At 38.1% G+C, this 26,426-nt stretch overlaps 1 protein-coding gene across 19 annotated transcripts in view; it reads right to left on the bottom strand.

Moving 5' to 3' along the window:
* Window positions 1-26,426, bottom strand: part of mast4 (microtubule associated serine/threonine kinase family member 4) — a 141,201-nt gene that overhangs the window by 19,246 nt on the left and 95,529 nt on the right. For 8 of the 19 annotated variants that reach the window (XM_079870757.1, XM_079870770.1, XM_079870768.1 and 5 more), the window contains 12 exons: window positions 20,302-20,390; window positions 13,532-13,601; window positions 12,853-12,873; window positions 12,055-12,133; window positions 4,929-5,083; window positions 4,278-4,353; window positions 3,973-4,182; window positions 3,691-3,792; window positions 3,338-3,470; window positions 1,546-1,613; window positions 1,038-1,129; window positions 590-798 (listed from right to left, as the gene is read on the bottom strand). In XM_079870757.1, the coding sequence (XP_079726883.1) occupies window positions 590-798; window positions 1,038-1,129; window positions 1,546-1,613; window positions 3,338-3,470; window positions 3,691-3,792; window positions 3,973-4,182; window positions 4,278-4,353; window positions 4,929-5,083; window positions 12,055-12,133; window positions 12,853-12,873; window positions 13,532-13,601; window positions 20,302-20,390 (1,304 nt within the window). Of the gene's footprint in view, window positions 1-589; window positions 799-1,037; window positions 1,130-1,545; window positions 1,614-3,337; window positions 3,471-3,690; window positions 3,793-3,972; window positions 4,183-4,277; window positions 4,354-4,928; window positions 5,084-12,054; window positions 12,134-12,852; window positions 12,874-13,531; window positions 13,602-20,301; window positions 20,391-24,784; window positions 25,267-26,426 lie in introns of those variants that run through there. The other 11 variants (XM_079870771.1, XM_079870774.1, XM_079870773.1 and 8 more) reach the window with 4 other exon arrangements.

Here is a 26,426-nt window from a genome sequence, read left to right as displayed (position 1 = left end):
GAATGCTGCATACAACTCTGGCTTTTTGGCTCCTTCAAACTGTGTATATTAAAATAAATTTTATGTCAACGTGAGTGCTAATGGTTGCACATGTTGCATAAATATATTACATTTGTTTGCTTATTTGAAAGTCTAATTTATTTGTTAGTTCATGGGAAAGCACTTTGTTCAAAACAAAAATTGTATTTATTTTTTACATTTGATTCTGTTTATATAAAAGGGAATGGTGAACTAACTTATTGAATTAACTATAATGCTGAAGTTACTAGAAAAAGAAAAGTGAATTACTTTTCTATTTAATTTATTTACATCATTGTGTGTAAATACTTTAACAAATGACATTATACAAATATCAGGCTGGTCTAAGACGTAGCAGGTGGTTCCCAAATGTTAAATATAGTTCCATTACTATTACCAGGTCATTTTATTTATTGGTGCCTGGTCACCCTGCATCCCGGTCAACGTTACGCTCATAAAACATAACCATGCAATGTACTTTTTAACTTTTATTAGGAATAACAGGATAATGAAACTATTTTCAAAAGTAACATTCCAGCACTGCAAATGATGTAAATGTGTTACAGCTTACCTTCAACATACTCCATAACCATGCATAGATGTCTGCGTGTCTCAAAGGAGCAGTACATGCTGACCACAAATGGGTTTTCAGCAAAAGTCAGGATGTCTCTCTCCACAAAGGCCTGCTGGATCTGGTTCCTGAGCATCAGGTTCTGCTTGTTGATCTTCTTCATGGCAAAGCGTTGTTTTGTCTCTTTGTGTCTCACTAAATACACCGCACTGTGAAGAAAAAAAACAAAACATTCTTGGATTAAATTAACAGGCAGGTGTATGACAATTTAACACATAGTAACAAGCATAACAGAGAAAATTAATTTAAAGGACTATGCTTTGAAAGGATTATTAGGAATTTGCTTACTGTGCTGTAGGTACTGTAAACCATTTGTTTAAAATAGTATGTGAAACAATATGTAGTATACAGTGCTAAACATTTAACCTAAAAATTTGCCGTCACTTACCCATAAGCCCCATTACTGATCAGTTTGATCATCTCAAAGTCGAGCTCACAGGGTTTGCGCCGGGACCGTAGTGCTGCACTCAAACTGTGGGACTAGATATATATGCGTTATGTAGACTTTTGATATCAAATGAATCAGAATTCTCAAACTGTACAAATATTTGTATATTTGTCCTTGTTACACGTTAAATGTAGTTACTGTAGTAATAACTATAAATTACATATATAATTACAAGCAAACCAAACAAAAAACTAAACTAACCTAAATCCTAACCCTAACCCTATAGTATGTACATGTAGTTAATTAATATTACTCAGTACTTAAATGTATAATTACACTGTAACAAGGACACCTTGAAGTGTAACCAAAAATGAAACTTTGTTTTCTCTTACAGTATATCATAGTTGGTTATCTGTTTTATGTTCCATGAATTTCTTAATAACAATCATGATTACAGTAGTTCACTAGTTTGCTGTCTTGGGTAATGTGTATAGATAAAAGTACTTACACTGACAGACTCATCCGTCTCAGGGGTTTCTGCAATCCCACTGTCGTAGCTAGTTAACTGGGCAATTTCTGAAAGACAATGACAATTAATTAGATGTTGGACTAATTTTAAGCAGTGGTTCACAACCTTTTTCACTCCAAGGCCCCCTTCCACTCCAAATCGATATTACAAAAAGGTGCTTCAGGGATCAATATATTATTAGTATTAAATCATTGAACAAAATATTTTGACAACAACAGAGCTGATTCAAGAAAGCTTTCACTGTACATGTATATATTTGTGAGACAGTCTTCTGTGCAGAATGTTTTTCCATTATTGCAGGGACTACATTAGTACATAATTTAGCAGGAACATTTCTGACCCCCAACGACTAAAAAAGAAAGTCAAAACAAAAGTCACTTTTTCCAAAAGAGTAACTTGGTAGAGCTGACTGCTGAGGTTTGTAAATGAGTTAAATGGTGTGGAAATCAACAGTCAAATCTACACACATCATGAAACATTTACGCAAAAAAACTGCCACTCTAAACAAATCCCATTGATGCAGTTCTCAGGAGTCTACAAAAGTAACCGATGAACAGCAGGAGGTAATGAACTGGAGGGTCGTTCAGCTGTCTCTAAAGAGAACTAAGCCTGTCAGAAAGCCCTAACAACAGCTGCCTATCTCCATTTCCAACCATCACACTAAATGATTTGGATGTTCTCCGAGGATTAGAAAGCCTTGGAGGGCTTTGTAACCAACACTGCTTTGGCAGAGTTGGCAAGACAGCGACATCAAGGTCTATGGGCGTATTCTGTTCATATTACCAATAATGATAGTCTTGAGTACAAATTCAGAGATTCGTGACAGAATGTTGTGTCCGTAAAAGGATTTCAGCTTAAAAAAACAAAAACTAACATTATAAGAAATAAAACCCAAAAGAAAGGATACAAATTATATTTTCTGCAAGTAGGCTCCTGACGTAGAACATATAAAATGCATTGATACAGCACTTAAGATTGTGAGCTGTAAAAGTAAAACCTTTAAAGCCTCCTGGTGTGAAGTTCAGGGGCACAATAACATATAATCACAATAAACTGGTGTACAACAAATCAGTAGCCCTTTTGAACAAATGTTCTGCAGTGAAAATTTTAATATAACACCAAAGTAGTAGAAAATGTGTGCACAATTTTTATGTGTCCAAAAGTAAGTGCATAAAATGTATTTATCCTGATAGACTTGTCATGATTTATTTTACAACACCAGACCATAAAAGGCAGAATGCAGGTCTCAATCCAATTGAGAATTTACTAGTGGACCTGAAAATGATTTCCATAACTAACAACATGCATCTATTGAATGCTGATTAGAAGGGGTAAATATTTATGAAAAATATTATTTTTTTATTTAATAATTAATAAATTGACCAATTTGTAGATTTTGTTTCATTCTGCCATGAAAGAATATTTTCTGTTGATCAGTGAAAGAAAAGCCAAATTAAATCATCTGTGGTTCAATGTTGTTAAACAATAAAACATGAAAACTCCAGTGAAAATCTTACCTTGTTAAAAGTTTTGATGCAAACTGAGGACAATCCAGCAACTAGTTCTTAATTGGAAACATTCAGCCTGATAGCCTATGAATAAAACTTTATTTCCTGATGGACTCTTAAAAAATTGTTCATAGTAATCGGCCAATTAAATTGAAACTTTGCCCGTTCTTGGCATTTTTATGTGCAATATGCCCCAAACAGTTTGTGAACCGCCCATTGATGCACCGAGACTACTGGAAACCCATGTATTGAGGTCCTCTTACCCTCAAGTGGGTCCCTTGTCAGACCAAGTTGGCTGATAATGTATCGTGGGATGTCGGTCTTAATGCCTTGGCCCTCTTTAGCATGACCCTCTGCAGCCTCCAGGAGATGATAGAACTCTTCAGGGTCAAACTCCTGCAAGACAGAAGGTATTTATCTTTAAAATACGACTTTGACCAGACAGTACAAATAGATTCTCACTTCTTAAATAATATAGATCAAGTTGTAACAAATGTTTGGTAAACATCTGAAAATTGATTAAAGCAACAGCATTCCGAAGCACATCACAGCAGAAGTCACAAGGCTGATTGAGCCAGACCATATTATAGTTGAAGAACTCTTGTAGACAACCTACCAGACATTCAAGGAGTCGTGCAGGCCTGGCAATGACGATGAGAATCTTCTTTACCAGCTCCTTGATGAAGGTCACCTCTGCACTCTCTGATCGCTCAGTCGACTGCATTACAATAACAGAGCACATCACAAGTGGTCATCAATATGCAAGCATCATTGAACACATTGATCAGAAACACATTCTAAATGGAAGAATACACAGGGGGAAAAGTATTTTAAATATAGAGAGTTAGTTTTAGTTCAGAAGAATGAAGAAAACAATGTCTCTGAAGGCATAATCTACCTCCTGAAAGAGCCTTTCCAGTTTATCTGTGAGCTCACAGAAGTATCGTGAGGTAATGAGGCCAAGACGGGACTTTTCCAGGCAGTCTCTGGCCAGCTCAATGATCTGGTGGTGTGCGAAGCTGAGGACGCCATCAGCCAGAGGCAAGACGTTCTCAGGAGAGTTGCTTTGGATGATCTCCTTGATGCGCTCCTCCATCTGAGCTGTGGCCTGAAGGGTGGAGAATACAAACCAACAATGAATTCCCCTATAAAGATACAATCACTTGGCACTGAAGATGATTGGTGAAGGTAGGTTACACTTGCCTTGGGAAATCTTTCTTTGTACACATGATTCATCATGATAATCTCATGGTCACAACATGATGGGGATCTTCCAGGACTATCAATGCAATTGAAGAAAAACACATTTTTTAATATACTGTCACGTCATAATTATTTATGAAAATCGTAATATTAATATTGTGAGAAAGAGATGGGCTGTGTCCCAGTTTGCATTTAATGCGTACATACTTTTAGTGAGTAGTAGTATATATGCGTGGATTACAATACTTCATTAAGTAAATACTTTGACATACTACAACATCTTCATACCAACATAAAGCCCCTCAGGATGATAGAAGACTGCACTGCTTCATGTCATGTTTCTGTCAAGGTTTATTTTGTGATAATGACCAGCTGATTGCGAATTATCTCATACTTAACTTTTAGGTTTTACAATTAAGCTCTAAAAGTTAAAGAAGAACAGTAACATACCTACTCTTTAGCAGTCAAAAAAGGGATGTGGGTAATATTAGCTAAAAAAAAAAGCATATACCATCTTTGGAATACTACTTTCAATACTTTTCAGATGCAGTAATTCTTGTATACTAATCAGGGCAGATGGTATGTGAATTAAGATGCAAAAAAAGACAGATCTCAGATCAGTGTAAAAGACGACATCTAAGCTTCCTGTACCTGAGACTGCGGGAGCGTGGCCGCATAGGTGTGACTCTTCTGTGGTCGTCACCAACAATGCTCTCTGTGTAGAAATGCTTGGACAGGAAGTGGAGCTCATCTGGTGTGGGCTGGAAAGGCAGCTGATGGAGCTTCTCCTGTGATGAACAGGACGACTGGAAATGAAACGAAAATACATTGAAAAAGAAAAGAAAAAAAAAAGAGAAATGAAATGAAAACGAAATAAGAAAGAAAAGATGCCCACTGATGTGTTACATTACACATCATTAGATGGATAATGCAGATGATGGATAAAAATTAAAACACAGCAATGGATTTTACTATTTTCCTGTTTCTTCATGATGATGCAATCCAACAAAGATGTGGAGCGGAGACCTCAGTCAATACGCAAGTATTTAAGTGAGGTACTCAAAAAAGCATGATTAATTAACCCATAAAGCAAATGTCATCATATACTCAAGCTGATATCATTCCATATTTGTGAAAATCCTAATACCATCCATTTATGGATGAACTACTCCCTTCATGTAAACATGAGAATCTTAAATTTAATCCAGAACTATGACACAAGCTCAACTGCCGCTCTAGGAAAATCACTGTCGTACCACCCCCACTTCACACTCACAATTAAACACGATCTTTGAGATGCAAGCAAAAGCCTGTAGATTTTGTTTAATGATAAAATTGCACAAAAATAAAATCATACACAAGCATATTTTCAGATTTTTTTTTTCATTCTGCAATGTAAAAAAGTAGCATGCAACCACTAGAACAGCTGCAAATGCAAATTCTGCATTATATTATATAAGTATATGTACAAGCCCGGAATGGCCATCAGAAGATTCGGGAGAACTCCTGGTGGGCCGCAGATAAACTGGGCTGGCAGCAGTACCACTTCGTCATAGAGACAGTTTCACATGGGACGTGGAAAGTGCAAGTCTCTAGTTCATTTTCAATGAAAGACACATAGAAAGCTCCAAATTGGTGGTAGTTCTAGTAGCGGCAAAGCAATGGTGCAAGCGGTGCTCGTACACCCGAAATCCCATCACTAGCGTGTTCACAGCTCTTCGTAGCGGTTATAAATGGGTTATTATAAATATTAATATATGACGTATATTGGTATATAAATATTACGCACGCAATAAGGCGAGCTACATGACTTCCCCCACTTTCTCTCTCACACATATACAGTACATAAGTCTGCCTTTCAGAAGTGTGCATGTTGGGCTTTAAAATCATTAGTCATCACCAGCAGTAAAGGTCATCGTCTTTTGTATTCATGTCCGGATTATTTAATTCATTTTGATGACATTTTTTGATGTACATGTTAAGTGTTTTACATGTAGACTGCTCTAAGGGGAGGTGGGAGGCGGGAGTGGCAGTACTAGATAGAATGAAGGAAAGTTAATTTAGATTTACAATATCTAATAGATAATAGAATATCTAAATAAAAAATAATAATACTAAAGTAAACTTTAATCCACATTGAAATCACACTGGTCCAAAAGCTTGCTCAACTTAAACATCAAATATACAGTACCGTTCAAAAGTTTGGAGTCGGTAAGACTTTTTGAAAGAAGTCTCTTATGCTCACCAAGGCTGAATTTATTTGATTCATATTGAGAAATTTTATTAAGATTTACACAAGATCCTTCTGAAATCGTTGGAATATGCTGATTTGGTGCAACAAACATTTCTTATTAGCACTACTGAAAATGGGCTGCTTTATATTTTTGTGGGAATAAGGTTTTCTTGATTTTTTTAATATATGTGACCCTGGATCACAAAACCAGTCACAAGTTGCATGGGTTATTTGTGGCAATAGCCAACAATACAGTGCATTGTATGGGTCAAAATTATTGATTTTTCTTTTATGCCAAACATCATTAGGATATTAAGTAAAGATCATGTTCCATGAAGATATTTTGTAAATTTCCTACTGTAAATATATAAAACATTTATTTTTGTGAGTGAATGCAGCACAAATCGCAAACATAATTGGACAACTTTAAAGGCGATTTTCTCAATGTTTTGATTTTTTTTTTTTGCACCCTCAGATTCCAGATTTTCGAATAGTTGTATCTCGGCCAAATATTGTCCTATCCTAACAAACCATGCATCAATGGAAAGCTTATTTATTCAGCTTACATAAATTGTATAAATCTCATTTTAAAAAAATTGACCCATGTGACTGGCTTTGTAGTACAGGGTCTTATATAGATTTGCAAGTGTAAAGGGGAAATTTTCTGTAAACTGAACATTAAGTTGGCTGGTGTGCCAGAATCAAATCGCTTGCCATCTCCTGTAAGGATGGGCAGCTGCAGCAACTGTGTCACTAAACAACAACAACCAGAGAGTGAGTGAGTGGATGGGCAGTCTGGCACAGTTTCAGGGACATATTTACTAGCAAACAAATCTGGCACTGCTCAGAGGCACATGAATCAGACTGGGAAAAAGTCATGGCAGCATCTGTTGCCCATGGCAGACAGTCTCAGCCAAGTATAATGTAAGTTGCGCATATACATGTTAGTGCAAGGACACAGACACAAACCAAAAGCGTCAAAGCATATGAAGCTTGCAATAACGACAGCATACAAAGATGGTGGCATTCATTGTATACAACAAGCTGCAAACTATTTTAGTTGCTAGTTGGAGATCCTACAATGGTTATGTGATATTAGCTCTGTTCCAAAACCAAGTGAGCTGCTTATATACAGTATCTCACAAAAGGGAGTACACCCCTCACACTTCAGCAAACATTTTAGTAAATCTACTCAAGGGACAATACTATAGAAATGAAACTTGGATATATTTTAGAGTAGTCAATGTGCTGCTTTTATAGCAGTATATATTTACTGTCCTCTGAAAATAACTCAACATACAGCCATTATTGTCAAAATAGCTGGCAACAAAAGTGAGTACAACCTAAGTGATAATAGCTGTACGTCATTTCACCAAGCAAAGCCACATGTCCTATTCATCATGTTCATGTTTTTGTCTGTTTGACAGGACCATACAAATTGTTGTATCTTGTATTAGAGCAGTTAAAATTTGTGCTTCGAGTGCAATTCTCTCATACTGACCACTGCATGTTCAACATGACACCTCATGGCAAACAACTCTCTAAGGATTTGAGAATTAGAATTGTTGCTCTCGTCAAAGATGGCCTAGGCTATAAGAAGACTGGTAACACCCTGAAACTGAGTTACAGTACAGGCCAGGGTCATACAGAGGTTTTCCAAGACGGGTTCCACTTGGAACAGACCTTGCGAGGGTCAGTCAAAGAAGTTGAGTCCTGTGCGTCAGGTGCAGAAGCTGGCTTAAAAAAACAGACGCATGAGTGCTGCCAGCATTGCTTTAGATGTTGCAGAAGCGGAAGGTTACATGTAGCTTGTCAGTGCTCAGACCATACACCACACACTGCAACAAGTCGGTTTGCATGGCCGTTGTCAATGGTTTGCATGGGCTTCCTCAAGCGGAAGGTGGAGAGGCGCCATGTGTCTAACAGCCAGCAGCTCCGTGATGTCATTATGACGGAGTGGAAGATGATCCCAGCAACAACCTTTGCAGCTCTGGTGAATTCCATGGCCAGGAGGATTAAGGCAATGCTAGATAACAATGGTGTCTCACACAAAATATTGACACTTTGGACACAGTTTTGACATGTTCACTTACGGTGTACTCACTTTTGTTGCCGGCTATTTTGACAATAATGGCTGTATGTTGAGTTATTTTCAGATTTTATATATATATTTTTATATATATTTTATATATATACCTGGATTAGAGGACACTGCCACACCTGCTGCCCTCTCCACTAACTTCACTTTCTCACACATCCCTCGTCTGACCGGAAGGGGTGGAGGTACTGGTCTTCTCATCTCAAACGATTGGAAATTTTATCCTTTACCACCTCTGTGTGACAACAGCTCATTTTAATCGCATCCAATTACCATCACTAGGCCTATTAAAATCTATTTTGTAGGTGTTTATCATCCACAAGGTCAACTTGGCAGTTTCTTGGAGGAGCTTGATGTGCTACTCTCATCCTTCCATGAGGATGGTACTCCTCTAATAGTTCTTGGAGACTTCAACATCCACCTAGTAAAGCCTCAGGCTGCTGATTTCCACACTCTGCTTGGCTCATTCGACCTCAAACGAGTATCTACTGCGGATACTCACAACCACTGACCATACACTGGTCACTCCACTGCACACCTCAGATCACTTCCTCCTCACCCTCAAACTCAACCTGCCTCAGAACACTACACAAACTCCTCCACAGGTCACCTTTCGGCGAAACCTACGCTCACTCTCACCCTCTCGCCTATCCTCTTTGGTCTCATCCACACTTCCTCCACCTGATCAGCTCTCAACACTAGATACTAACAGTGCAACTGATACTATTTTCTCCACTTTAACATCCTGCTTGGACAACTTCTGCCCCCTTTCCAACAGGCCAGCCCGCGCCACCCCCTCTGCCCCCCTGGCTATCTGATGTTCTCCATGATCATCGTTCTAAACTCAGGGGTGCAGAGAGGAAGTGGCACAAATCGAAATATCCTACCGACCTTGGTCTTTATCAATCCCTCCTCTCTTCCTTCTCTGCTAATATCTCTACTGCTAAAATGACTTACTATCACAACAAAATAAAAAATTCTTCTGACTCTGGCATGCTTTTCAAAACCACCTCCTCCTCCTCCATCAACCCTAACAGCTGACGATTTCTTCATAAATAAAACAACCACCATCAGCGGCCAATATACCAAACCACAAACTGACACACACATCTTACCAGCTAACAGACACACTCTACCCTCCTTCTCTCTGCTTTCAGAGGCAGAAGTCTCCAAACTCCTCCTTTCCATTCGCCCTACTACCTGTCCGCTTGATCCTAATCCCACTAATCTACTTCAAGCCATTTCTTCCTCAGTTGTACCCGCACTCACACACATCATAAACACCTCTCTTCACACTGGTACTTTTCCCACAGCATTTAAGCAGTCTCGGGTAACCCCACTGCTTAAGAAACCCACTCTAAATCCAACACATATGGAAAATTACAGACCGGTATCCCTTCTTCCATTCGTCGGGAAAACACTTGAACGAGTTGTTTTCAACCAGATATTTTCCTTTCTTACACAGAACAACCTCCTGGACAACAACTAGTCTGGTTTCAAAAGCAGACACTCAACTGAGACTGAACTGCTCTTGATAATTGAAGCTCTGCAAGAGCAAGAGCAGCTTCCAAATCCTCAGTTCTCATCCTGCTGGATCTGTCTACTGCCTTTGACACAGTTAACCACCAGATCCTCCTGTCAATCCTAAAAATGAAGGGCATCTCGGGAACCGCACTACAATGGTTCAAGTCTTACCTCTCAGGTAGGTCCTTCAGGGTGTTGTGGAGGTGTCTAAGACCCAACATCTAGCTATGGGGTGCCTCAGGGCTCAGTGCTTGGACCACTTCTCTTCTCCATCTACATGGCATCACTAGGACCACCACCTTCAACTAAACCTTGCGAAGACAGAGTTGCTTGTGGTCCCGGCCAACCCAACACTGCACCACAACTTCTCCATTCAGATAGGTCGCCATCCTTACAGACCACATTGCTAGAACTGCCCGGTCCTGCAGATTTGCCTTATACAACATTAGGAGGATCAGGCCCTTCCTATAAGAGCATGCTACACAACTCCTTGCCCAAGCACTTGTTCTATCCAGACTGGACTATTGTAATGCTCTCCTGGCAGTTCTTCCAGCTTGCACTGTCAAACCTCTACAACTGATCCAAAATGCTGCAGCTAGAGTGGTCTTTAATGAGCCGAAGAGAGCACACGTCACTCCTCTCCTCACAAAATTGAACCTGCCGCTCGCATCAAATTTATGTCACTGACATTTGCCTACAGAACAACCACTGGCTCTGCTCCCTTTTACCTAAACTCATTACTTCAGACTTACGTGCCATCCAGAAAAGTTTTGTGGTGCCATCTCAAAAATTGCTTTCTCTGACCTTTTTCTGGTCTGTTCCATGCTGGTTCCTGTTCCTGCCCCTGCCCAACTCAACCAGAGCTGCTGAGTCCGTGAACCATTTTCAAGAAACGGCTGAAGAAGCATCTTTTTTGGCAACACTTGATCCATTAATACTAACATTTTATCTTCTATTCTATATCTATTGTCTTTATAAAAAAAATAAATAAAAAAAAAACCAGTACTGCATTAGATTAAACTGGGAAGGGTCATAGCACTTGCATATTGTTGTCCTATTGTTCTCATTTGTAAGTCGCTTTGAATAAAAGCGTCTGCTAAATGAATAAATGTAAATGTACATGGACTGTGAAAACTGAGGTATTTGAAAACGATGACGCATCTTTAGTCATGTCATGCATATTGAACCGATAGATATCTGTGTTTATACCAGTATTGTGTCTTTTATGTGCTATACACTTTCACACTGTTGCTTAAGATATTACTTTGTATACTCTTCATATCGCAATTCTGCAAAGATGACATAAAATTTACTCGCAATTGCTGTCCTACGGCAAACCATGAGATCAGTTGCGTTTTAGACAAAACATATAATGGTGACTGAGTGCGACCTGGACACATCAGTGAATGGTGAGATATTTTGCTAAATAAAATTATCCTGTCAGAAGAACAGCATGAGAACTTTATGATGTCTGTTCCATCTGTATCATCTCAGTGAGCTTTTATGAGGTTTTACGCATTTTAGCGTTTTCCGTCGTTTCAGTGTGGATGAGAAACGTTTAGAAAACGCTTGAAAACACTAGAGCGGACAGAGAGTGGTTTGAAATGAAAACGCCATTTTCAAATGAAGTGAAAATGCCTTAGGTTCACTTTAATGGTGCATTCATACTGACAGCGATTTATTTGCTTGATGCCACCTAATTTATTTGCGGTCGGTTGCAGGTAGGTTTTCTTCCTATAATAAAGTATCTAACTGCTTCACATGGTGGAATTCTACAAAAATTGTACCAAAAGTGGCCATTACTACTTGAATCTCTTCAAAAGCCAATGAAAATGAATGACTTAAGAGTCACTTTGTTGCTTCAAAACGCTGCCAGTGAATGCACACATACTTCTACGGTCTGAAAAACATACAGTACTTACAGAGACGGTGGAGCTGGGTGTGTTTGTTCCATAGCCAGAGGAGGGAAGCGATGCCAAGGACCAGCGTCGGCCGTCAGTTCTACAAACACAGACAATTCTTCAGTCCATATACCCTCAAGTAATTACAAGTGCTGTATAGAATCATCATCAGTAAATTGCATATACTAGATTGCATTGCATTGGCTCCAAGACATGAGAGGCGAATGCTACACTAGATAAAAGGAAAATGCTGAGTGAGTCATTTATTTTCAAAGTAGATCAGATGAAAGACAGTGGCAGTGTAATCCATGAGCTAGGGCTGCTATCATTTCGAGCAGTGCTCTGTGTGCAATTTCCAAAGGGCCTGGCTGATTGAATGGTCTGATGATAATAACAGGAAGACAAATGCCACAAACACTGCATGGGAGGAGATATAAATGGGTAGAGTAAATAATACAGAAAAATCCCCAAAATGGTCATGCAGGCACTTGATGTCAATATCCACAGTGAACAGTTATGTACATGTACATGGGAAAGTTTGTGATGCATTATGGTTAATTTCTGGGACAAATGTACAACAAGAATAATAGAGTGAATCTCATGAATCTTACATCCAGGTCACATTTCAACCCAAAATTGGAAGAAAGAACATACAGTAATTATGTATGGATCTCTAACGTCACATTGGCTATTAAAAAAAAAAGAAAAAAAGATGGTCCTAAAAAGGCTTAATTGTGTGAAAAAAAAAGCTTCAATCTGACCTGAACATGTTTATGACAAGTATCATGAGATTTGCTCAATAAGGTTAATTTGAATTACCTGTCTGCTCTTAGTCCATGACTAGAGGATTATAAATAGTAAAAAATAATAAATAAATACATAAATAAATAAATAATAGTAATTGGAGTTAAAAAAAAAAAAAGTTATAAGAATTTTAGAAACAAAAAGACCCATTTTTCACCCCATCCTGTTTGATCAAACTGAGTTTGACTTGACAGGTTTAAATCTGAACTTCTGAACCATGGTTTTAAATTTGTTTCCATCTAAAATCATAGAAAGCCTGATGTTTTCAAAAGCAGAAACCAGAAGCTTTTATCAGCCACACGCTCCTCACATCAAAGATCATTGTTTACTTGAACACTGTACTGATATGCTGATATTCCTGACAGATTTAGACCACCTATTCTAATAATACAGCCATTTATCTCTCAGATTATGCATTCTGAGCACTGGTTTATACAGTACATTCATCTTTCAAAATTTTTATTTTCTGGTAATCACACCACCACAATATCCTAAGATGTTGTGGGTGTTTGCTAAGTCAAAAGAGCCCAGTCCAAGTCTCTAAGATACTCTTGTCCCTTGATATATCATGGGCCCCTCCTTTTTTTTTCTTTTTTTTAATATTATTCTCAAGGTAATTTTTTGGTAGATAAGAAATATAGAAAACTGAGGTGTTCCATATAGATATCATTCATATCTGTTTCCATGCCATTACCTGCGTGTGAAGGAAAAATGAGCTGAAGCACTAGGGGAGAAGTTTCTAGGGCTGTCTTGTGGACTGGTGCCTAAAAAAAAACAAAAAACAAAATCACTTTTTTTTTTTTTACTGTGCCAACAATACTCTCTGCTCAGCATTGAATCTTATAACAATATTATTGACATCATCTTCTGCAGTTCCAATATATGGCAAATCCAGTTCTACCATATTTCTTCTTGAAGAGATAAGGAACATTTTCAGTAAATAACTAAATTTTAGTTTGTCACACAACATTATAATATTGCTTTAAATGCCTTGGATCGTAATGAACAACTCATATGGACAGTTTTAACCATATTTTTATGATGTCTTTTTGACAAACCGAAATAAACAAAAGAAGGGTGAGTCAAACCTAGAGACAGGCCAGAAATGCCCCACACCATTGTCACCATATGTTCGCTCTTATTAGCTGAACCCCACTGTTTCTAGGGGATTGCTTTTGGCAATATGGCCACATTTGAGGGTTTGGGACATCCCATATTATGGCCATTAGAGCAAAACAGCCTTTTGCCCTGTAATAATTACAGATAATTAACCTGATTGAATAAGGGAAGGAGTTAATAGTTAATTAACAGCCATGTCTGTGGCCCCACCGGTGTTGATAAAGAGAGGCCCCTGAGCTTTGCTGATGGTCGCTGCTCATTAGTAGTGACTTATTTACTGATATTCGCACACAACTGATAAACAGAGAGAAATTATTTGAAAATAATGGAAATTAAATAATAATGATGTGGAATTTGCATGTTATTAACTGAGGTTTTCAACATCTGATGCCAATCTAATAGCTGATATAGTGAATACAATATATAAAATACAATACATAATACATACAGTATACTGTGTATTATGTATGCATTATGTATATATGTGTGTGTGTGTGTGTGTGCGTGTGTGTGTGTGTGTGTGTGTGCGCGTGTGTATGTGTGTGTGTGTGTGTATATATATATATATATATATATATATATATATATATATATATATATATATATATATATATATATATATATACACACACACACACACACACACATACATACATACATACATAATGCATTATGAAAATACAGACTATTTTTTTTTGCAAGAAATTAATTATTTTATTCAGCAAAGATGCATAAAATGAATCGATAAGACTTTACAATAAGGTTAATTTGTTAACATTAGTTAATGTATTAACTAACATGAACTAACCATGAGCAATTGATTTGAGACTGTATTTGTTAATTTTTGTTAATAAACATATAGCAGTTCGTTGTTTGTTCATGTTAGTTCATAGTGCATTAACTAATATTAACAAATACATCTCTTGATTTTAATAATGTATTAGTAAATGTTGAAATTAATATGAACAAATATTAATAAATGCCGTAGATGTGCAGTTTGCATTATTATTATTATTATTATTATTATTATTATTATTTTCAGTATTGCATATGTGCATTATTAATGTTAACTAATGTATTTAACTAATGTTAACTAATGAACATTATTGTAAAGTACTACCAATTAATTAATATTAAAGTAAATATTTTTACAAAATGTCTTTCTACTTTATATTCATAAAATAAAATAAAAATAAAAAGGATTACTGTTTCCAACAAAAATAATAAGCAGCACAAACATTTTCAATAATGGGAAAATAATAAGAAATGTTTATTGAGCACCAAATCAACATATTAGAATGATTTCCAGAATATCATGTGACACTAAAGACTGGAGTAATGATGCTGAATATTCAGCATTGCAATCACAGGAATAAAATGACATTTTTAAATACAGTGCTGGTCAGAATTATTTGCCCCCTTGGTAAATATGATCAAAGATGGATGTAAAAAATAAATCTGCATTGTTTATCCTTTTGATATTTTATTTAAAAAATAAATAAATAAAAAATTCAAAAATCTAACCTTTTATTGAAGTAAAATAATTTAAAGTGGGGAAAATCACATTATGAAATAAATGTTTTTCTCCAAAACACGTTGGGAACAATTATTTCCCCCATTTTATTAAATACTTTTTGCAACCTCTTTTTTCCAAGATAACCTCTGAGTCTTCTCCTATAATGCCTGATGAGTTTGGAGAACACCTGACAAGAGATCAGAGACCATTCCTTCATACAGAATCTCTCCAGATCCTTCAGATTCCCTTCTTCTCTTCAGTTCAGCTCACTCATTTTCTATAGAGTTCAGGTCTGGGGACTGGGATGGCCATTGCAGATGCTTGGTTTTGTGCTCAGTGACCCATTTTTGTTTTGATTTTGATGTTTGTTTTTGGATCACTGTCCTGTTGGAAAATCCAAAAATGGTCCGTTATAAGATTTCTAGCAGAGGCTGTCAGGTTTAGATTTTTTATCTGTTGGTGTTTGATCGAATCCATGATGCCATGTATCTGAACAAGTTGTCCAGGACCTTTAGACCCACAGCATTAAAGATACAGCAGAGTATTTCATTTTACACATGTTTTTTTTTTTTATCCCTGTATGAACCAAACCCACATTAAGTGTTTGCTGTCAAAAAGCTCTTTTTTGTTTTGTTTTTGTTTCATCTGTCCATAGAACGTTTGAAAAGTAACTGACACTACTGGAACTTCAAACAGGACGGGTTCTATGGTCAGATGAAACAACAACAAAAAACAATGTTTTTGGCAGCAAACACTTAAGATGGGTTTGGTTCATACAGGGATAAAAAAGTACCCCATGTGTAAAATGAAATACTCTGCTGTATCTTCAATGCTGTGGGCCTAATTTTATGCCAGAGGTCCTGGACATCTTGTTCAGATACATGGCATTATGGATTCGATCAAATACCAACAGATAAAAAAATCAAAACCTGACAACCTCTGCTAGAAATCTAATAACGGACCATGTTTGGATCTTCCAAAAGGACAGTGATCCAAAAACAAACATCAAAATCAAAACAAAAATGGGTCACTGAGCACAAAACCAAGCATCTGCAATGGCCATCCCAGTCCCCAGACCTGAACCCTAAAGAAAATGAGTGAGCTGAACTGAAGAGAAGAAGCGCCAACACTGATCTGGGAATCTGAAGGATCTGGAGAGATTCTGTATGAAGGAATGGTCTCTGATCTCTTGTCAGGTGTTCTCCAAACTCATCAGGCATTATAGGAGAAGACTCAGAGGTGTTATCTTGGAAAAAGGAGGTTGCAAAAAGTATTTAATAAAACGGGGAAAATTATTGTTCCCAACGTGTTTTGGAGAAAAACATTTATTTCATAATGTGATTTTCCCCCCACTTTCAATTCTTTTATTTCAATGAAAGGTTAGATTTTTGCTAATTTTTTAAATAAAATATCAAAAGGATTAACAATGCAGATTTATTTTTTTACAGCCATCTTTGATCATATTTACCAAGGGGGCAAATAATTCTGACCAGCACTGTATTCAAAACAGTTATTTTATATTGCAATAATATTTCACAATATTAATGTTTTTACTGTATTTTTGATCAAATAAATGGAGAATTGGTGAAGAAACTTTTTTCAAAAACATTTTTTTTTCTTAAATCTGACGACCCCCAAATTTTGAACAGTAGTGTAAATCAACCTATAAATGTATTAAACTGTATCCTCATATAATTCATAACTCAAGTCTATAAATGCTATTCTAAAGGGCATCTGAGAGCACATGCTGTTATGAACCAGTTGACTGCCTCTAGATTTCATGACTATAAAACTAAAGTGACATTTAATCAGATTAATACACTGTAATTAAATCAACAGTAATGCTGAATGCTCTTTAAAGGTTTCCAATAGAGCACAGGGACAGTGTGTGCGCAGTCAGCAGAATGAGTAAGACACAGATCTAGTGTACAGCTCATGAATTAGACAAAATATTGCTGCTCAGACACATCATGTTTTGCGGGCCTGGCCGTGGTACAACATACTGCTCTCTGTAATATAGTTATGTATTAAATTTTGCCCTAATCAAGTGTGAAGCACCAAATTTTCAAGAAAGGAGCCAATCAAAAGGTTGATGTTTAATACAAAGCTGTATTCATTATATTAGTGGGTTTCACTATGGGCTGGCCTGGATCTATCATACGGGCAATCTGGGCACGTGCCCAGGGGCCCTTACGCATAGAGGGGCCATCCGTGATGGGAGTTTTTTTTTTTATATATATATAAAAATATAAAGGTGAATTAAAAAAACTTATATTTATAAAGGTACATCTCGAGAACGCCTCGCTCAATATTCCCCAAACTCTAATCTATCGTAGTGCTTGACGAGGCCTTTCGAAGGAGCCCACCCACGAGGTCCAACTCGCCCGGGTCCCCGAGTTATAGCCATTCAAAGTTGGGGGTCCCAGTGAACGGCGATCCAGTAGGGGGCGTCCCCGAGGCCCGCCACTCTTGCGTTCGAGCAAGGGTCCCCGTGGGACCTCCTCACCCAAATTTGAGCTCTTTGGGAGATACTAAAAAATTTCTTCTGTGATCATGCCGTCACCAGCGGCCCACTGGTGGCCGCCATTTTGAAGCGCGCCCGGTGGTTTTCGGCTAATATCTCCATGAAAAAAAAAAAAAAAATTCTGAAATTCTGGTGCCTCCTTTGGAGGCTGTGGTTGTCTGGTAGAGGAGGGGGGCTCATGAGCTTCAGTGCCCAGGGGCCCCTGGGGGTACTAATCCAGCCTTGACTATGGGCAGGACTATACTACGAAATAGAATACAAGGGTCACTTTGACAGACATTAAAACCGGGCTGGGACAATAGGCTCTATGCACAATCGCTTCCGCGTTTTGTCTCAGCCCGCCCAGTTACATCCAGTGCTGCGTCGGAAGCCGTTTTTGCATTCGGTGGAGATAATGGCAAATGACACTAGCTGTTTACAAGAACTTCCAGCGGTTAACGTGAATGATGTTAACAATATTGTGAGGCAGTTAGCTGTCACACCTAAGAGTAAGGAAGAGAAGGGCTTTAAATGATATATTTCGAGCTACATCTACAACTTTGAGGGTGAGTATTCTCTCATATTATGCGAAATCCGACTAGCGAATCTTTTTCTAAAAATCATTGTCTCCATTTCTGAGAAAATTAATTTTATGAAAGTTTTGCAGCTAGTACACTTCGCTATAAAAATACACGCTATGCGGAAGTAAAGACGCTGGCTGAGATTCTACCGGAAATATGTCAGCAGCTTTTGTGCATAGAGTGTATACTTCGATGCATTGTGAATCGAGAAATGATTCTGGATCGATTCCAATTTTTCTGAATGCATCGCGATTCTCTCTCGAATCGATTATGAGTTTCGTTTTTAACAGCAGATGGCACTGATGAAACAGCGTGCTTGTGAACCTTCTATAAAATAATAATTCATAAAGTTTAAAAAGGTTGAAGCGAATTACAAGGTTGTTTGCAGTGGGCTGTAATCTCGTGTCATAAAAACATTGAGGTGCAAGTACATTCTCAGACTCACATTCTTCGTGAGCATTTGAGCGTGCGGTTAAAAACTAGCCTAGAGCGCCATCTGCTGTTAAAAACTAAGCTCAGAATCAATTCGCGATGCATTCGTAAAAAATTGGAATCGATCCAATCAGGGCCTGAAGTTAACTTTTTTGACCACCAGCCACTGTGGCAGGTGGATTTAAAAATCCACCCGCCACAGTGACTTTTTACCAGGCAGTTTTTTTTGTTTTGTTTTTTTTGCCTCATAAAAGGTGAAAAAAAAGGAACTGCACAAACATTTGTTCTTTAACTTGTAAGAATACACATTTAAGTGCTGTCAAGTTATTAACGAGATCCATACAAGTAATAATAACTCTTAGAATACAGATATAGACCGAGTGCAGCTCGTAGGCTATGTAAACAAATCACACGCGGCTGTGTTGATCGCTGGGCAGCTGTTAGTTACAGCGTTCAGGAACCGTTATGGTGCGTTCACACCGGACGCGAATAGCGTGTCAGGCGCGAATTTAGACGCATATTCGCGTTTGGTGCGTATGGCTGACTTCGTTTAAATGTCAAATAACAACAGTTGCAAAAAAAAAAAAAAAAAAAAAAAAAAAAATGCAAAGACCCAGCCGCTTTAGTTACTGTTGCTATGTCCGACAAGCTACACCGCGCTCACGCCAAACCATGATCTCACGCAATGAAAAACATATCGCGCAGCAGAGAGGAGGACACTGACAACACGCTGACAGACAAGACAGTCCTGGTTACTTTTGATTTTAAACAAAATATCAACGTTAAAATTTGGTCATTTTTAAAGAAATTTAGACAATACCGTTTTGTGGCTCTGTAATGTGTCTTGACAGATCGCTGTGGTGCCTCAGTTAAAGCTGCTTGTGAACCGATCATCTCTTCCTTCTAGTTAATTTATAGCATAAAATAAACATGAATGAACATAAGAAGGAATGAAGTTTTAACTGCGGAAAGATGTCAGTAGGTCTACTCAGTACACTCCGTTTTTTCAAGTTCAAATCATCCAACGTTGAACTCTCCTGACTGCTTTGTCGGACAAAAAAAAAAGGCGGATTCGGCGGATTATGATTGGCCAGATCGCCGTCAATCAAACTCCCCGCGAAGGGTCGATTCTCATTGGCTACCTGCCAATGTGGCAGGTAGATTGACAGTGTTACCCGCCAATTGCAGAATTCACCCGCATTTGGCGTGTGGTCGGGTGTTAATTTCAGGCCCTGGATCCAATAATCGCGATGCATCGAAATTGTCCTGGCCCTAGCACATACACAAACAGACAATCACACTGAACCAGTTACCTGTGTGTGATGACAGAGGTGAGTGAGGTCGAGGAAGGGCTGATGACTGTCCACTCCCTATTAGACTTTTTCTGTTGCTTGTTCTGCAGCTAGAAAAACAAACCAAAGAATTGTGTTTTGTGAACAGACCACTGCAAGAATACCTGTGTTACAGAAAAATGTCAACATCAAGACTATTTGAGAGGCATTAATACTTTAATTGTGCATCTGTCATTACATAAAGTATCACTGTAGCAAATGTAACAACTGATGTACCATTATAGATAATTGATTTAATATTAGAATTGCATTGGTAAATAGCAAATATCATTTCCTCGAACACTGCTCTGTGAACATGCCAAGAAAAACTAAGATCATGAAAATTAAACTTGCTCTCCTACTGTACATGATCTTAGTGAATTATTTAACACCATTTCACATCCACTCTCTATGCCAGGGGCAGAGGCATCATGCTCATTCAAGCACATGCCCCCTCAGGTTTTTGAGCCAAATGGATTTGAATACAGCTTCCAAAAGACAATAAATAATATTTGTACTTTTGATAATGTGATTATAACATTCAGTGAGTCTTGTGATCAACTGCTAAATTCAAATCTGCTTTCGCACTTTGGCTGGCACTGAGCCAGAGACGGATGTGCTCACTTATGTATCACAACTATTCAGTGTTTACTCTAATCTTAGAATATTGTAGGTGCCCTACAAAACAAACAATGCCCCAAAGTTGTCGTCTTTTGGTGAAATTCTTAGTTTTGAAGCTAACATATGTCACACAGCCTATAGGCCATTCATGCAGAACCATCGTGTTTTGGTGTGTGGGTGACAATACAATAATTTTTATACTGTACAAGCTGTATATTCTATCCCCTAACACTAAACCTACCCATCACATAAAACTGCATTTTTAGATTTTCAAAAAACATAACTTACAAAAAACATCACAGCTGTTTTCCTCATGGGGACTAAAAATGTCCCCACAAGGTCAAGGATTTCGGATATTGCCATCTTTGAGGGGACACTTAAGATTGGGTTTACCAGGACCATACACACATACACACACACACAAAATACATCTGGCAAGAAAATACACAAATTTATAAGCTGTTAGAAACTTCCCATATTGTAGATTATAGAGAACTTGATTTTTTGTGTTTGCCCTTGTAAACCTTACTTGCCATGATGTCAGGGCATTGCTAAGGTGTTCTGGGAGACTACAGAACATTGGTAACTGATTACTTATTGTCTTTACATATGAAGACCAAAAATGAGATAATAATATTGAGTGAATGCTCTCCGCACATAGTATACGTTCATCAAACACTTTCACTTCAAACTCACTAAATCCCAGCATCAGCCCATTCAGAAATGCCGGTACTTGGGTAGAAACCTATACATAGGAGGCTGATAAAATTTTTGATATTAAACAAAAACTTTAGACTGACTTTTGCATCTGAAGTCTTCATATGTCAAAAGAGCACATCCTCAAGTCTATGACATTCTGGACTGGTGTTTTTTTCACCTGTTCCACTGAAAACTGATTTTGATAGCTTAATAATAACAAATATAGCACATATCCATGCAAAAAATCCATAACCCCAAGTATGGGCAAATGGAATAGTGATGCTTTACCAGCACACTAGTGGAGAACAGGGTGAAATCCTAGAGGGGAAATGAACATGTGACTTTGGCCTCTTCTCTAGCCATTGATCCCAAAGCTGGTGTCTAAATGGCAGCCTGGCAGACATCACAGATGACATTGCAAAGCCCTTGTGATCAACACCTCAGCAAAGAGACTGTGAAGAGCAACTGCCAGTGAATCTATCACATTCATGGAGGTGTTAAAGAAATAGTTTGCCCAAAAATGAAAATTCTATCATCATACTCACTTTCAATTTTTTTTTTTTTTTTTTGAGGAACCAAAAAGTATGCATTTAATACAATGTCTAGGCTGCTCTTTTGCATACATTGGAAGTGAACTATGACTTTAGCCATCTCTATGATTCATAACTTATCCTCTCCCACTTGAAAGCATGAATTCTGTATTAAAGAAAAGGCCATGAGAAATAAGTGTTCGTTAAGACAGTTGAGTATTCCTCTCCGAGTTAGAAAGGTCAGCACATTGGCTGAAAATGTGCATAATTTTAAGAAAACAAGAAACACTTTCTAGCTTTTAGTGAACTAAGATGAATTAGGCAACAATCATAAGTATTTGAGTGAGACCTACCAGTGCAGACAAATATGATTCATAAAACATCTAGAAACATTACTACAAACCATGATGTCTCTGAATAATATGACATTTGGCTACATATGCAAAAAAAAAAAAAAAACCTTTAAATCATTTTACTGTAGGTGCAGCATCAGATGACTCTATGACTCTTATATGACTCTAAAATGGCAATAAAGCACTTTAAAGGGGCCATATTATACATTTGTGTACCATTTTTGTTTTAATATTTTCTCCTGAAGCCCACCACAATGTTTCTTGCACCAAATACAGTTCCACTTTAGTTTTACATGGCCATTTTTCACCTTTAATCTGACCCTTAGACTTCAGATATGTAAAATTATGTAACTTTGGATATGTACAGTAAACATTTGCAGTCATATGGTACTTTTGTAAGCTCATGGTTACGATGTTAACATTTCATGACAAGCTGTTTTTGCAATAAATGGTGTTTTGGACCTGTGAAAGAATTTTGAGATGTGAAAGTTACTTTAAAAGAGCAAGAAAAGACCCCTTTAAATGCGAGGCATGGTTCAGTATAATATCTGGTTCATGAGCGCTCAGTTAAAGAGGATCAGATTTTGCTATTTATACAGCTCTTACACAGGCAGATTAGAAATGAACGGTGCTCAGCTCCATACTTCTTACTGTAGCTATGACAATTCAATAACTCCTGCTACATCTAGAAGAAACCCACACAGAAATGACTGTAAGCAACGCAATGACTGAATCATAAAGTATCAGTCAATGTTATGCTACTTGACAACAGACATTTTGCTTCAGTCGCTGTGTTTAAATGCCTGAATGACTAAAGTCACGTTACAAAAGCCAATTGTGTAGCTGTCTCTTTAATGGTCTTGGCTTGTCCTCAGTGAGTCCTTTGTTTAATTTACAAAGAGTTAAATCCATCATTGTTCATTGCATATAAACAGAGTCTCTGCTAAATTATATGACAATGTTGTTGGTGCATGTGCTTTACACATGCTTCAGCTGTAGTAATCCTGGGAATGTATCGTTTGAATCCAGTCATATCTTTTTTCTTCCTACAAAATCATAAAATGAATGCCTTAAGTTAATTTCAGTGCTAATGCTAATAAATGTGAATTATATGATGCTCAATTTATAAAGCCCTAGAGAAACATCCAGTAACTTCACTTCTAAACATCGCCCTGAAGTACGATCTGCACAGCATCCACCCATGCCATTCAGTACAAAAATGAAACAAAAGAAATATCTAATACCTAAATTACTTTGCAAGTGTCACTAATTTATATCATGTTAACAAAACTTCATGGCCAACATGTCAGAAGACTCAGAATGTCAACAATAGACAGAAAAAAACACATTCTGTACTCTAAAAACATGATTGAATACAAGGACACATTTGAGGAACCAAGAGCCTAAATCAAGGTCACTTTGGTGAATTAAGAAGAGATACACAATATAACATTTAGTTATCGTATAATTTTACTAAGGCACACATGAGGAAAGCCTTGTTATTGGTGTCATAGTTGAGTGTCATTATCACAGGTATTACACAAAGACATATTACGGAACCCTCCACCCAGTACAAACCAATAAACACAGCACTGTGAAGAAAGCATTGATGTACAATCCTGTCTTCCTTGCATGTTTTCCACAACTAATTCACTTCAAACAAATGACAGATTCAGGCAGATTTACTCATCCTGAGGACACTAATCGGATCATCTGTATCATCAACGGTAAAATGGGTCATTCCCAGGATTAAAATATGTGCAAGAAGGAAAAGCAGAAATGCACATGAATGCTTGATAGCAGAGATATCTATGGCTGATTGGCCTTTTGGTGAAGGTTTGGTCTTGTCACATGAAGGATACAGCGCAACTTCAGCATAACTGCAAAAGCAGTGTACCCGACTGTATCCGTCAAATAACACGGAGACAGCCAGCAATGCTCAAGAGGATTTAGAGAACAATTCATTTTCCTCACATTCAACATGCATATTTAGACAAATGCATGGTAATTACTCCGGTACGTAAATATCTTTTGTGCCTGCCGCATGCACAGAACAAAAACGTCCTGATTACAATCAAGAGGTACTCCACTTCAGAATTCACAAAGGAAATTTAACACAATAGAAAACACAGCACCTGCATTATCATATTGTTATTGTCTATAACCTCAACTCACTTAATTCTTGATAAAGCTCTAAGACTTAAAAACCCAAACCCACAAAACTGTAAAGTGGCAACAAACAATCAACCTGAACTTGATTACCTTTTGGAGCGCCGTAGACTTGTTCCACTGATAAAGTAAGGCATAGAAAAGTTGGAGAGCATAGTCCATAAGCTGGAGTCAGACATTGTCCTAAAGTCATGCCCCCAGAGTGCTCTGAAGTGTCTTAAAAAAGAGAGTGAGGAGAAATGCCTGGTTTCCAAGAGAAGTAGGCACCCAGCGCAAGAGTCCCGGGAAGTCCTCCCAGCACAACGCTCTGCCACTACAGAGTTTCGTCCAGGAACATCTGCTGCTCGCTGCAGCATACACAGGCTGTCAAAGGGACGGTGTGTCCTTTGAAGTGTCCTAAATCGAATAGTGAGAAAGCTTCTCTGAGCTGTTTCCTATTCAGGTCATATCCATTCCTGCTCGAATGCTGGATGCCTCTGGGACAGAGGGACAGGACTACTTCCAGCAGGATGACTATTTGTTTTGATGTGAAAGTTGTGTGGCTTTGCTGCTACCCTGTAGACTCATTGAGAGTCAAGAATGCTCCATATCATGTAACAGGCATCTACCGTACCACATCCTGAGGCAGGGAGGGGAGAGGAAAGGAAAGGAAGGGAGGGGGTGTGAGTCAGAGGAGCAATGCATCATCAGCAGACGACGCAATGAATGCAATCACGGCTCTCCCTGTCTGGCCCTGCTCCAGAACCCCTAGGGCCATTTGAAATGGAAATGCACAGCATTTCAACCGTAACCATGTGCAGGTCCACCTCTTTTCCCTTCTCCTTTTTTCTTCTTCACTGGACCTGCCATATGAGGAAAACCACCCTCTCTCTTCCACTTCAACACCTTTGATCTGCTCCTGTTCTGTTCTTCAATCTGCTCTTTTGGCAGGCAGGGACACGAGGCTCAACCTCCCTGACACATGACAGATGAACTTGGTGGGGTGGAATGGGGCCGCTCGGTCTTGAAAATTATCTGTTGAATCCAGATGGGCCGATAACCACTAAGGTGCACTTAGGACAGGCCTGAGAGAACATATGAATATGCCAGGCACACAGACAACTGATCAATCCCTCAAATAATGCTTCAGATATGGACATAATAATGAGGACTCTGGTCAGGCATGAAGTGAGCAAAGTCTAGCTCAATCAATCTGAAGTCTCATGACTTCTTATCTCTTCCTGCAAGACTAGTGACCTATAGAACCTTAACAAATCTGGGAACAATCCAAGCCCACTCTCTTCTGTGTCAGCCCGTGTTCTATATATGTACAGTATGCACCGTTTTCTGTGTTCTTATTTGTACAGGACGAACCAGAAAAAAATATCAGTGCTCTGATTCAACAAAGTGCAAGGCAGCTCTTAAAGCTGAGTATACCTCACTTGTCTATAAAGACAATCGCACACATGTGAGTGATTTAAGTGAAAAGAAATATCCACTAGATCCATCTGCCTTCACACTCAATGGGGTATACTTAGAAAGAATTGTGTAGCAAATTGTGCATAAGACCGAGCAAAACATGGAAAACCAAATATAACAGGGCACACTATTAAAAGATAACAGCACTCAAGTAATGACCTAGCAGTACAGCAGAATTTCCAACTTAACTTTTAAAACTTTACACTTAACTGTAAAATAAAATATTAGTCTCTCTATAGTACTTCGGACATTAGTGATACTATTTATTTTGACTTAC

This window comes from Squalius cephalus (assembly GCF_949319135.1).
Source record: "Squalius cephalus genome assembly, chromosome: 5".
Classification (NCBI taxonomy): Eukaryota; Metazoa; Chordata; class Actinopteri; order Cypriniformes; family Leuciscidae; genus Squalius; species Squalius cephalus.
The sequence above is the reverse complement of the archived record's forward strand: the minus strand, read 5'-3'. Positions and strand labels throughout refer to the sequence as shown.